Genomic DNA, 13,444 nt, shown 5'->3' with positions numbered 1-13,444 from the left:
AAAGGCTAATAATTATGTCTTTATCCCTCCGTTGTTTCTATCGGTCGGGTCTTCTCCTCGGTCAGCCTGGTGTTGGCTTAGCGGTTAGGGTGCCGGCTTGGGATCCTAGGATCCTGGGTTCGAATCCCGGTCGATCGCTGAATTAACGCCAGGGGGGTTGACTCAGCCTGTCATCCTTCCGAGGTCAGCAAATTGAGTACCAGCTTGCTGGGATGAATGATCACGGTGTGTACCCGGACTCAGCATAGGTACACCGTATCCCTGCGCATCGTAAGAGCGTGACCAAGGGTTGGCGTCAGGAAGGGCATCCGGCCATAAAAACATTGCCTCAAACAGGGAACCATGATTGTCATGGGGCCCGCAAGGCTAACCCCTGCTCTAGCGGGGAAAATGGCCTTAAAACGATCATTCATTCATTTTATTCACCAAAGGTGGATGGAGGTTATGTTTCACCCCTGTCTGTTTGTCTGTCCGTTTGTCTGTGAACAAAATAGCTCAAAAACCTGTGGACGGATTCGGACGAAATTTGGCAGAGATGTAGCGTATGCGACAAGGACAAAATTATTCGATTTTGGTGAAGATCTGGATTCGGCTCCGGCTACTAGAATTTTAAAGTGTTTCTTCACCATTGGGAGATAGAGCCAAAAAGGATACGTAGCAGGATATCTCAAAAGGTTGTGGATGGATTTGGCTGAAACTCGTTGGACAGGTTGTGTGTGTGACAAGGAAGAATCGATTCAATTTTGGTGAAGATCCAGATCCGGATCCAGCCAGTAGAATTTTAAAGTGATTCTTCACCATTGAGTGATATGGCCACCTAGGTGGAGGTATGCTCTCTCCTGAGTGTCGTTCTAGTTTTCTTCTGTTTTTGGCTTTGTTTGTTTACCGAGTTGATTATGTAACATTTCTTTGAAGGCTTTGCTGCAAATATATCATTAATGTGTTTGATCTTGTTTGTGGTTCAAACTTGTGTAATACCACCGTTTAGAGGCCATTTTTCCCCGCAAAGCGGGGGTTGGCCTTTTCGGGGACCGTGGTTGTTGTTGTTTTTTTTGGTCCCCTTTTTGAAGCAATGTTTTACGGCCGGATGACGAAATTTAGCAGAGATGTAGCATATGCAACAAGGACAAAATTATTCGATTTTGGTGAAGATCTGGATTCGGATCCAGCTACTATACACAAAGAATGAAGTTAAGCACCCCTACACAACGAATTAAGGTAAGCACCCCCTAATATATATTCTTTGTGTATATGTATACATTGGCATATATTCTAAGGTATGTGAGATCAAATAATGATTGGTATGACATTAGCAATTATCCATTGATGAAATTGAGTGATCAAAGTGAAAAAAAGTGATTGGTTGAGTCAGTGATCCGATCACGTGGGTCCTACACACGTTATTGACGCAAAGATCGCTAGAGGTCTTCTCAGAACAATGACTGTACGTTAGAAAACATAAACGTCATCCACACTGTCCGTGATGGACCTATAGCTCCATACTTAAATTGAGGTGAAAATATGCCTAAAATTCCCAAAAAATTTCACCTTAAATTATTCAGAATAAAATATTGAAAACGGCATGATTGTTATGTTTTTATGTGACCATAATATCACTTCTCCAGAAAATATAGCAATATCATGGGTATATTACACTGTTTTGATGACAACAAACTTGTAATGTGCGAGGCTGTAAAACAACGGGGGGGGTGCTTAACTTAATTCTTTGTGTATAGAATTTTAAAAGTGTTTCTTCACCATTGGGAGATAGAGCCAAAAAGGATACGTAGCAGGATATCTCAAAAAGCTATGGATGGATTTGGCCGAAACTTGTTTGACAGGTTGTGTGTGTGACAAGGAAGAATCGATTCAATTTTGGTGAAGATCCAGATCCGGATCCAGCTATTAGAATTTTAAAGTGATTCTTCACCATTGAGTGATATGGCCACCTAGGTGGAGGTATGCTCTCTACTGAGTGTCGTTCTAGTTTTCTTCTGTTTTTGGCTTTGTTTGTTTCCCGAGTTGATTATGTAACATTTCTTTGAAGGCTTTGCTGCAAATATATCATTAATGTGTTTGATCTTGTTTGTGGTTCAAACTTGTGTAATGTTCCACCAAAATTATTTTCAGTGCTGCCTCCACCTCTTTCACATTATCTTTAACAAACTGCAAACCTCTGTTTGCTGATAGATGTTATACGATTCATTCACCGGAAAGGCACACTGAAGTTCAATGGTAAATAAATATAGAATCAGAGAAAGGATTATAAAAATAAATAAAGAAATAACCCGGCTGCCTCACGCAGCACAGTGGCACATGGGCTGATAAGGCCTGTTATTAATTAATATTCTCATAAGAAAGATTTGTTGAAAATTTGATGTCAAAAACTCAATTGGTAAAAAATTGTCACACACACACGCACGCACGTGCGTGCGTGCGTGCGTGCGTGCGGTGGGGTGGGGTGGGGTGGGGGGGGGGGTAACTTCTTTACCATTTGAGTTTTGTCATCAAATTTTCACCAAATGCTTTATTTTGATGTTATCACATGTTATCAGAAGTATATATATATATATTGTGTAGATTACATCATTTGTGGATCTGATAAATTGCCTGTAACCATTTTGTAAAACTGAATTTGCAGCAACTAAATGAAGATGTCCAAATGTCACACACGTTCATGCCCGTGGGATTCCCACACGTGACCCCACTCGTATATGTGTGTATATCTATATATATATATATATATATATATATATATATATATATATATATATATATATATATATATATACATATATATATATATATAAGATATATATATATATATATATATATATATAAGATATATATATATAAGATATATAATATATATATATATATATGTATATATATATATATATATATATATATGGATGGATATGGATATATATAGATATATAGATAGATAGATATAGATATAGATAGATAGGTATATATATATACTGTATATTATATACTGTATATATATATACTGTATATATATATACTGTATATATATATACTGTATATATATATATATACTGTATATATATATATATACTGTATATATATATACTGTATATATATATATATATATATATATACTGTATATATATATATATATATATAATAATAATAATGCATTTATTTTATATAGCGCTTTTCAGGAAGCCCAAAGACGCTTTGACAGAGTGCAAAACATAATGCATAGCAAAACATAAAAACAATTGCAAAAAAAGAAGAATCAATAGGGAAATATTCAAAGCACAAAGGAGGGAGAAGGAGAGGAGATAGTCAGGGGTTAGATGCTGTGGGTTAAATGTTGAATGCAGTGTTGAACAGGTGGGTCTTGAGTGATGTTTTGAATGTGGTGAGTGAGGAGGAGTCTCTGATGGTGTGAGGTAGCGAGTTCCAGAGGGTGGGAGCAGCGATGGAGAAGGCCCTGTCCCCCCAGGATCTAAATTTGGTCCGGATGGGGGGGGGGGGGTCAGGAGGTTGGTACCAGCAGAGCGGAGGTTGCGGGTGGGAGTGTGTCTGGAGAGGAGGTCAGCCAGGTAGGATGGGGCCAGGTTATGGAGGGCTTTGTAGGTCAAGAGGAGGATTTTGTACTGGATTCTCTGGGAGATGGGAGCCAGTGAAGCTTGTAAAGGACGGGGGTGATGTGGTCACGGGTCCGGGAATGGGTGAGTAGACGGGCAGCGGAGTTCTGAATGTATTGGAGTTTATTGGTGATTGTTGAGGGTGAACCATAAAGGAGGCTATTGCAGTAGTCCAGACGGGAAGTGATGAAGGCGTGGATGAGGGTTTCTGCAGCCACGGAGGAGAGGGATGGACGGAGACGGGCGATGTTTTTCAGGTGAAAGAAGGCTGTCTTTGTGATCTGTTTAGTGTATATGTCGAAGGAGAGGGTTTGGTCAAAGATGATGCCAAGATTCCGGATGTGAGGGGAGGTGGATACTGGGAAACCGTCGATGTTGAGGGCAAAGTTATGGGTGGACTTGGTGAGCGTTTTTGGGCCAATGATGATTATTTCAGATTTATCACAGTTAAGTTTGAGGAAGTTGATTTGAAGCCAGGATTTTATTTCAGTGATGCAGTTTGTCAGGATAGAGTGGGTGGCGGTGGAGATGGACTTGGTGGAGATGAAAAGCTGGATGTCATCGGCGAAGCAGTGGAATTGGAGACCATGACGGCGGATTAAGTGACCGAGGGGGGACAGGTAAAGGATGAAGAGGAGGGGGCCAAGAACTGAACCTTGGGGGACACCTTGGGGGAGGGGAGCAGTGGGGGATTTGCAGTTATTGATGGAGATGAACTGACGTCTGTCAGAGAGGTATGATTTAATCCAAGAGAGGGCAGTGCCGGTAATGTTAAAGGTGGTTTCAAGTCTGGTGAGGAGGATGGTGTGATCGATGGTGTCAAAGGTGGCGCTGAGGTCGAGGAGGATGAGAATGTTGAGGTTGCCAGCGTCAGAGGAGAGGAGAAGGTCGTTGGTGATTTTGAGGAGAGCAGTTTCAGTACTGTGGTTGGAGCGGAATCCGGATTGGAATGTTTCATACAGGTTATTGGCAGAGAGGTGATGTTTGAGTTGAGTGGCTACAGCGCGTTCCAAAACCTTTGACAGAAAGGGTAGGTTGGAGATGGGTCTGAAGTTATTTAGGGTGTCAGGGTTTAGTCCAGGTTTTTTCAGAATGGGGGTAACAGCATATATATATATATATATATATATATATATATATATATATATATATATATATATATATATATATATATATATATATATATATAGATATGTATAGATATAGATATATATAGATATATATAGATATATATGTATATATATGTATATATATATGTATGTATATATATTACACACATACACACATGCTTTTAATTAATTGTACAGTATCAGCTAATAGTAAAATTATTATAAAATTTTAAGGGTTGCTGTAAATGTGCGGGGGATAAAATAAAGGTTTGTGAAAAAATGTGATTTGTGTTTCACAGTATCCACATTCCACACGCACTGCGCTGGGGACGGGCTAACAATAGGGTTTATTCATCACTCGGTGCTAGCTTCCCCAGTGTCCTGTGGGATTTGTGCATTCACTGAAGATTCCACTTTCCTCTGCTTTCCAGCAAGCTGGTTCCAAACAGAGAAAATCAATCACAATTAACAAAACTTTTATTTTTATTTTATTGTGCTGTCAAACAGGTTAATGAGGATATAAATCGCAGGTTGATACTGCAGTGACGTGATGATGTAATGTTCCATCACTCTTCAGTTCATCCATAAGTGTCTGTGCCTCATGGTTATAAAGTCTTGTGCTTATCCATTTATCTTTTTTTGATTTATATTTATTTGTTTATCTCAATGCATCGTGTTTGAGTTTCTTTGCTTTTGGTTTTGCTTTTTTATCCATCTCCCCTCCCACATTCCCAACTCTCTGTCACCCCACAACTTACAGGGTTAATGTGTTCAGATGTAGACGTAGAGGAAGAAGAAAGATGCAGGACAGAGGATAAAAGTCAAAGGATAAATAGGAAGCAGAGGCTGGATGAAAACAAAGGTATGCCTGAAGCCTGCTGGAGGAAAGTTGATAGCAATTCCGTAAGCTTTTCCCTGCGCTCCACAAAGTGTAGGGTTGTCTTCTGCGCAGATATTTGTTAGTTTGTTAAAGGGGTTTTTCATCTTTCTCCACGGCTAGATGTCTACCTTTGATGCTTCAAACAATCGATTCAATTGATTCACCTCGTTTAAGCACCGTTTCAATTTGCCTCTCTTGAATCAACTGCTGCCGAGGGGATCGTTCACCTCATCTCCCATCTGGGAGATTCTACTGTGATCCCTGCATCTGTTGCAAATACCTTATTTGATGATTACTCTGCCGAGGATCCTCCATCCCTCCTACCCCTACCTTTCCATCCTAAATTTGACTGTCTGCTCGTCACCACAATTTTTTTCTGTTATTGATGACCATCTCGAATGTCCTCTTTCGAAACCCAATTGAGAGAGCTTCTTTTCGGAAGGTTTTATAAAATATCTCATGGTGAAACCCTACATTATTCAATCTCACCATCATGTGCTGCAGTGATGACATCAACTTGTGTTTTGTTTCAAAATGTAGGATTAATCCTTTTTTCTTCTTCTTCCTCTTTTTTTTTTAAAGCACAAACTATACCCTGCTCTGGGTCAGAGACCTTCCCCATCCTGACCCCAAGTAATGTCATCCATCGCTCACTCTTGTTACTCCCCCTTTTAGGCCGCATTGTCCTACATGCTGCCACACCCCCAGGGCACGGTGTGTTCCAAGGCAAAGCCTCTAAACACGACAAGCAGAAAGGTACTCCTTATTGGGTCTGGCAGAGCCTGGCGAAGCCCATATAGCGAGGATTTTCTCCTTGTACTTCTTGGTCGAGGCAACATGAAAAATGCACAACCTTCGATTGACCCCACAGCCATACACGGCTACACGGCTATTGCAAATAACATTTATTTTTGTGACCGATACAGATTATTAATAATTTAAACTTGCAGGTCTCTGAATCCTGTATAATCTTCTTCTTCATACAACCCCACATTCCGATTATTGCAGCATGCTTGCGTGTTGATTGCGCATCGCCTTTTTGTTTTTCGTGATTTCCATCCCTCGCAGCCATCTGTTGATTTTTCTTTGCCCGTTGTGCCGCAAGCTCTGCATTTCCACGATCGCTTTGCTTGCATACTTTAACTGTGGTTATAGCTTGATGACCCTGGTGGCTACAGACATGAAATTGTGGAGAACGTTTGTTTTCCACATCTATAGCTTTACCAGATAAAGGAGAGGGAGAGGCGAGCAGGAGAAGATATTTTCCTTTTTAACCTCTAGTGACAATGTGCAATATTATGTGAATTTTTATTTTTAATATGGTAATGTTAAATTGCTTTCTTTATTCATTTGGATGTAGAAGATGTGTTAAATGTGGTGCTACGGTAAGGTTAACATGGTGTTTGTCCCTTATAGTTGAACTAGTCAAACAGCTTTTGGATCTGCCATTTGAAATAGCCTTAAGTATGCACTGTGCACATCCAGAGGAAGGCGAAGGAGACAAGGGGGAGAAAGATGGAAGCAAAACGGCAACATATCCCCCTGGCCTGGTGAATTTTGGCTTTGGCTTAAACGAAGCCAGGGTCATGCGGTTGGCCTGTGGCCTGCATCATTCTGGTAAGTTTGCACTTGGAGAGGTGGGTGGGTGGGTGAACTGGGGAGTGGGAGAATGGTAGAAATTATATTGGTAGTTTAGGCTCCACATAAATCCTGCAGGATGCTTTAACACACTGGGCACGTTCCCATTGATCGCTCCCAACTGGGGAGGGATTTTGTGTTCTCGTTATTGGATGGAGTGTAATGTAATGTTGACAATAAAGTGAAAAAGGTTGAGTATATCTTGGGTTATTAAAACTTGTGAATCAGGGTGGCCATCACAATGCCTGTGATATAATTTCCTGATATAAGGCATGCTAACAACTAATGTGAAAGGAATTAACCTTATTGTGCAGTGGTCCTGATGGAGAGCGGTGAGGTGTTTACATTTGGCTATGGGCAGCACGGACAGCTCGGTCTAGGTGATGTCAACCCCAGGTAAGTAATTTTGCACCGTGACTTATCCTGCTTTTTCGTGCACGATATCGACTTGAGAAGTGACTGACCTTGATGTCAAATCCCCCCAAAAACGAAATACGTTTTTTCCTATCATGTACGTATCGGTTGCACGTATGTACACTACCGGTCAAAAGTTTTAGAACACCTCAATTTTTCCAGTTTTTATTGAAATTTATGCAGTTTAATGTCTCGATGTACTCTGAAATTAAGCATAGAACAAATAAACAATTGGAGATAAAAAAGAAATCATAGAATCATTTTGTTTAACAAAATTTAATTTAAATTTTTGACTCGGCAAAGTAGCCACCTTTTGCAGATATAACCGCCGAACGCTCTCGTAGCATGCTTTCTCCAATGGAAATCAAATATTGTTCGGGAAGTTCTTCCCAACACTGTTGCAGAAGTTCCCACAAATGTGTTGCACTTGTAGGTTGCTTTGCTTTCACCCTTCTGTCCAGTTCATCCCAAACCAGCTCGATGGGGTTTATGTCTGGAGACTGTGCTGGCCATCCCATGATTTGAAGCCTACCGTCTTGTTCTTTTCCTCGAAGGTAGTTTTGACATATTGTAGGTCTTTCCTTTAGAGAAATTGCAAAGAAAGCCAAGGTTTCAGTGAGTAAAGTTTCCTACACCATCACAAGGCACTTGGAAACTGGAGGAAATTCTGACAGGAAGAGGTCTGGCAGACCCAAAGCCACAACAGATTAGAAGACAAGTTTCTGAGAGTCAACAGCTTGCGTGATAGGCGGCTCACAGGACAACAGCTTCAAGCACAGCTTAACACTGGTCGAAGTAAGCAAGTCTCAGTTTCAACTGTGAAGAGAAGACTTCAAGCTGCAGGTTTGACAGGTCGAGTGGCAGTAAGAAAGCCATTGCTAAGATGGCAAAATAAGAAAAAGAGGCTTGCCTGGGCCATGAAGCACCACCAGTGCACTACTGAAGACTGGAAGAAGGTCTTATGGACCGATGAATCAAAATTTGAAATCTTTGGTTCATCACGCAGGGTTTTTGTACGCCGTCGAGTAGGCGAAAGGATGGTTCCTCAGTGTGTGACACCAACTGTCAAACATGGAGGAGGAAGCGTGATGGTCTGGGGCTCTTTTGCTGGATCCAGAGTCGGCAACTTGCACAGAGTGACTGGCACCCTGAACTAAAAGGGCTACCACAGCATTTTGCAGCGCCATGCAATACCCTCTGGTATACGCCTAGTTGGTCAGGGGTTCATCCTACAGCAAGATAATGACCCTAAACACACCTCCAGGCTATGTCAAAACTACCTTCGAGGAAAAGAACAAGATGGTAGGCTTCAAATCATGGAATGGCCAGCACAGTCTCCAGACTTAAACCCCATCGAGCTGGTTTGTGATGAACTGGACAGAAGGGTGAAAGCAAAGCAACCTACAAGTGCAACACATTTGTGGGAACTTCTGCAACAGTGTTGGGACGAACTTCCCGAACAATATTTGATTTCCATTGTAGAAAGAATGCCATGAGCGTGATCGGCGGCTATATCTGCAAAAGGTGGCTAGTTTGCCGAGTCAGAAATTTTAATTAAAATTTGTTAAACAAAATAATTCTATGATTTATTTTTTTTATCTCCAATTGTTTATTTGTTCTATGCTTAATTTCAGAGTACATTGAGACATTAAACTGCGTAAATTTCAATAAAAACTGGGAAAATTGATGTTCTAAATCTTTTGACCGGCAGTGTATGCATGTATGTGTGTGTATGTATGTTCATATCTTATCTATAATGGAACAGATGCGTATATATGGCTACATGAACTGTATAATGTTGTCTATTTATAGTGTGGTGGAAATAGTGCCACCTTGGTGGTAGCTGGTATTACAAGTCCTTTTCCTTTATTTTCTTCATAATATAATGCAACTTTCTCAAAATTATATGTTGTGATCATTGAAATTTCTTTCAAAAATGACAAAAATTAGCAAGTGCATTTGCAAGAATGTGCTGCAGCACATTGCCCACCAAAGGTGAGCCTGGAAGCAGTGCCAGGTTTACAATGGTGCCAGGCCCACAACCAGAAGTGGTCCATAGCGACAAGTATATATATTTAGAGTGTACACCGTGATCCTCTTCTTCTTTATTTAACAGCCACCATTATCCCACCTTTATTGTAAGGTCAGCCGGGGGAAGCTTGGCCCGAGTCTTCAGGAACCAGCTGCCAGGCCTGACGTTTGACTAGTTAGTGCAGGAATTTGCACTTTGTCCATGGTGTCGGCGATGAATTGCCTACTCTTCGCGAAGGACACCATGGGATCTTTAACATCCACCAACAAATTCTGGCAGAGCGGACGCCCGTTTAATTTACTTGCACACATTGATGAATCACTCTACCTGTGAAACACTGAGCTGACAGTTTATAGCTGGGTTGGAATCGAACCCATGCCAGACAGCCTAGAGGTGAGTGTGTGTACCTCAAGGCTATCCTGCCAACCCAAGTGTACATACACATCATGATACGTTTCAATAAAAAAGATGTATAGAATTTAATGCTAGAATATGCATATACTAGCGAGGTACCTGTGCTAAGCACGGGTGGGAGTCCATGAGCAAACATACAATGCAGAAACGGTGAATTATAGAGCATGAAACCAATAAATTCCACATTCCTGTGCCACCTGTAGTCGAACATCAAGCACGGACAGCAGGTTCGTGAAGGAATTCCATGAAAAACGTACCCGTATGAATGGTTCTATACCCAGTCAATGGCGAATCTGCATATGGCAATCCGCGAATGTCACGCTTAGAAAGTAGAAACCCTCACGGCATTTCGTCATTCACTTGAACTCAATATCTCTATTTTCATTCCAAACAGCATAACTCCAATCACAAATTAAATAGCATTAATATAAAAAAATACACTTTTACCAACATTTGTGACATAAATATTTAAATCCGGATGTGAAGTAGTCCGTACGGTTGGGTGAATACAATTACGAATTCAAAATCGTAATTGTATTCACTCGATTCCAAACGTCATTCCAATTGTAAATTGATATACAACACAACAACAGGCATTTTAAGGCCATTTTCCCTGCTAGAGCGGGGGTTAATCCTGCAATCATAAATTGATACTTTAACAAAATACTGTTTTAAATGACGGTTGTATTGGGATATTATCAAACCAGCTCATTACCGTCATCTGTCCACTTCCGGATTCGGGGCAGGTTCGTATCGAGTTATTTTCAAAATCATAATTTTTTTGAGAATTTTTTTGAAACCTCCTACCTACCTTAGAACATCCGCTGGGACCCTAAAACGTTCCACAGGAGGTTTGACGGGGCTAGATCCAAAAGTGAGGGAGTCGTTTGGGGACGGACGGACACTCCTGTTTTATAATATAGATGTATAGAACTTAGTGGGATCAGCAAAGAGCAGGCTGCCTTTATATATATATATATATCCCCCTTTTTATTTATATCTTTTCATTTGTTTGTTTGGTTTTTGTACACTTGTGTATATGTCTTTCTGACCTAGGGCTACCATTGCTGGTACCCTAGTGGCAGCCATCTCCATCTGCAACTTGAACTTGTAAATATTGTAAATAAAACGTATATACAGCTGTGTGCTGTTAACAGCTACTTCTGTGCTGATCTATCTTTTGCAATGGTTCCCCAAATTTGTTTGGCACCAGGCCCACAAAAGGTTAATGCGGTCCTGCCGAGAAGGTTACTTCCGCTCGGAGAGCTGGAGTACCCGCTCATGTTAATAATGTTGATCGAAGACCCTTAGTGCAGCTTGGACATAATTATGTAAAATAGAGACATTAGTATACAAAATACAATGCACAAGGTTAATATTGCATTTCATATTGCATTCCGAGCATCATGAGTCATTGGTTCAGATGAGCACTGAAACAGGTTAACCCATAATCGACAACTGAAGCTCCATTGATGTCATGTATCTGTTTTATTTGCCTTGCCCATTCTGGAAGTGATGAGAGGGTATATAAATTAATTAATAGTAATAATTAGAAAGGTTATCTTTTGCAAAACACAAATCATTTATCAGTCTACGTTACATGATGTGGGTATTTATTCGGTGATTTATTCACCTTGAACATTCGCGAAGGAACACGGAAAGCTATTGTGCTGGTGTGGTCTGTCGATGAGTGAGTCTATACTGTTCCTCAGAACTACTGTTATCCATATACCCCACGATGCTCTGCATTGTTAAATACTCCGTCTCGTTACCCCACGCTTTTTGAAATACATGGGGGGATGTTGTAATCGGCTACGTCTGTCCGTCGATTAAGCTACCTCCTCAAACGATTGTGCAGAAATTCACCAAACCTGGTAGTTATGATCACCACATATGACACGAAAGTTCAAGAGCAGTATCGTTTTTAGCCCTGAACCACAGTATCGTTTGGAATCAAATACCAAAAAAATGCAATTACGAGCACACATTAAAACATTTTTTAATGAAACTTTGTGCAGTATTGGCCAAAAATATTGGCACCCTTGGACTTTTTTTCAAATATTGCACCATTTCTTCCAGAAAATTGTTGAAATTAAAAAAATCTTTTGGTATCCACATATGTATTGTGGTGATAAGATTCCACAAAACTCCTTCCCGATAGTGAGCTTTATTGAAATCAAAACTTCCACGTCATCTACAAAGAGATTAATCAATTATTAGCAAACGGCCATATAAAAATCCTATAAAAGCAAGCCGTACAAAGAAGCGACAATTATGCTTACCAGCTCGGATCGTCACAGAATACAGGCAGTTCCCTCGCACGCATACCCAACCTCTTATAAAGCATTGCTTATCTCAACCGCCAGGGAGGAACTGCAGCAGATCACAAGCATTATTTCATTACATTCTCCCTCCAATAAAGAATTTCAGCGAAGCACGTGGGTATGTAATTCATACTACAGCATATAAGGCACACAGATAAAAAAAATCGTTCATTAGCAGAGAACCCATCTACAACCCCAACCGAAGCGGCTTCCGGCTCACTCGTCCTGCTCGAGTACGATAACCGACAGAACCGATCTCAGAATCTACAATGTTGGGCTCAGCCAATGGAGGACTCTACCTCAGGCTTTGGTGATTCCGTACGGATCGAAACATCATCGGCCCCCGAAGAATCTGCAACCGGAGATGACAACGCAGGTATGTTATGCACATACAGCCCCGCCCCACGTCCCTCACTCGTACCAGGACATGAATCAACGCCACAAGGAGCTAAATGCCGAACCGATACGGCCATCGTGCGTCCGTCCGCCATCCGAACCCGAGCGTATTCCGGGTTTGCCTTCAGCACGTGTACCCGATTAAACAGCGGTTCGTATTTACTATGACGGATCATCCGCTTCAAGAAAGCGGGTCCGGGTTCTGAAAGCCAGCCTCGCAGGGATTGTCCACTGGAGCTACGCCTTTGATAATGGAACATTCGATCGTGTGGAGTTTAATTTGTAGCGGTACAAAGGAGAGTGAGGATGGCGTGCAAGGCTTCAGGCAACACTGAACCCCACTGATTAGAGTTCAGGTCTCAAGTTTTCAAAGCCATTTCCACGGCCTTCCAGACTATGCCATTAAATCGTTTGATTTGTCCGTTCCCTTGCTGATGATACGGGGTAGTTCGGCTGGCTGCGATGCCCCGTTCCAGGAGGAAGGTCCTCACCTCCTGAGACATGACCGCCGCCCCCCTATCAGGATGCATGAAAGCCGGATATCCAAACAGAAATAACTGACAAGCAGCGGATGACTGTAGTAGATGACATGTCAGTGCATGGGAACGCAAGTGGGAATC

General features: G+C 41.3%; 2 protein-coding genes across 2 annotated transcripts in view; one reads left to right on the top strand and one right to left on the bottom strand.

Moving 5' to 3' along the window:
- Positions 1-13,444, top strand: part of MYCBP2 (MYC binding protein 2) — a 381,848-nt gene that overhangs the window by 111,289 nt on the left and 257,115 nt on the right. The window contains 4 exon segments of the mRNA XM_078766193.1: positions 5,487-5,588; positions 6,282-6,362; positions 7,092-7,223; positions 7,559-7,640. Of these exon segments, the coding sequence (XP_078622319.1) occupies positions 5,487-5,588; positions 6,282-6,362; positions 7,092-7,223; positions 7,559-7,640 (397 nt within the window).
- LOC144888382 (uncharacterized) overlaps positions 1-13,444 on the bottom strand; it is a 146,851-nt gene that overhangs the window by 116,487 nt on the left and 16,920 nt on the right. The gene's annotated exons all lie outside the window — the stretch shown is intronic.

Source organism: Myxine glutinosa, chromosome 12 (genome assembly GCF_964187855.1).
Source record: "Myxine glutinosa chromosome 12, kmMyxGlut1.1, whole genome shotgun sequence".
Classification (NCBI taxonomy): domain Eukaryota; kingdom Metazoa; phylum Chordata; class Myxini; order Myxiniformes; family Myxinidae; genus Myxine; species Myxine glutinosa.
This window is presented reverse-complemented; position numbering and strand designations above follow the sequence as displayed.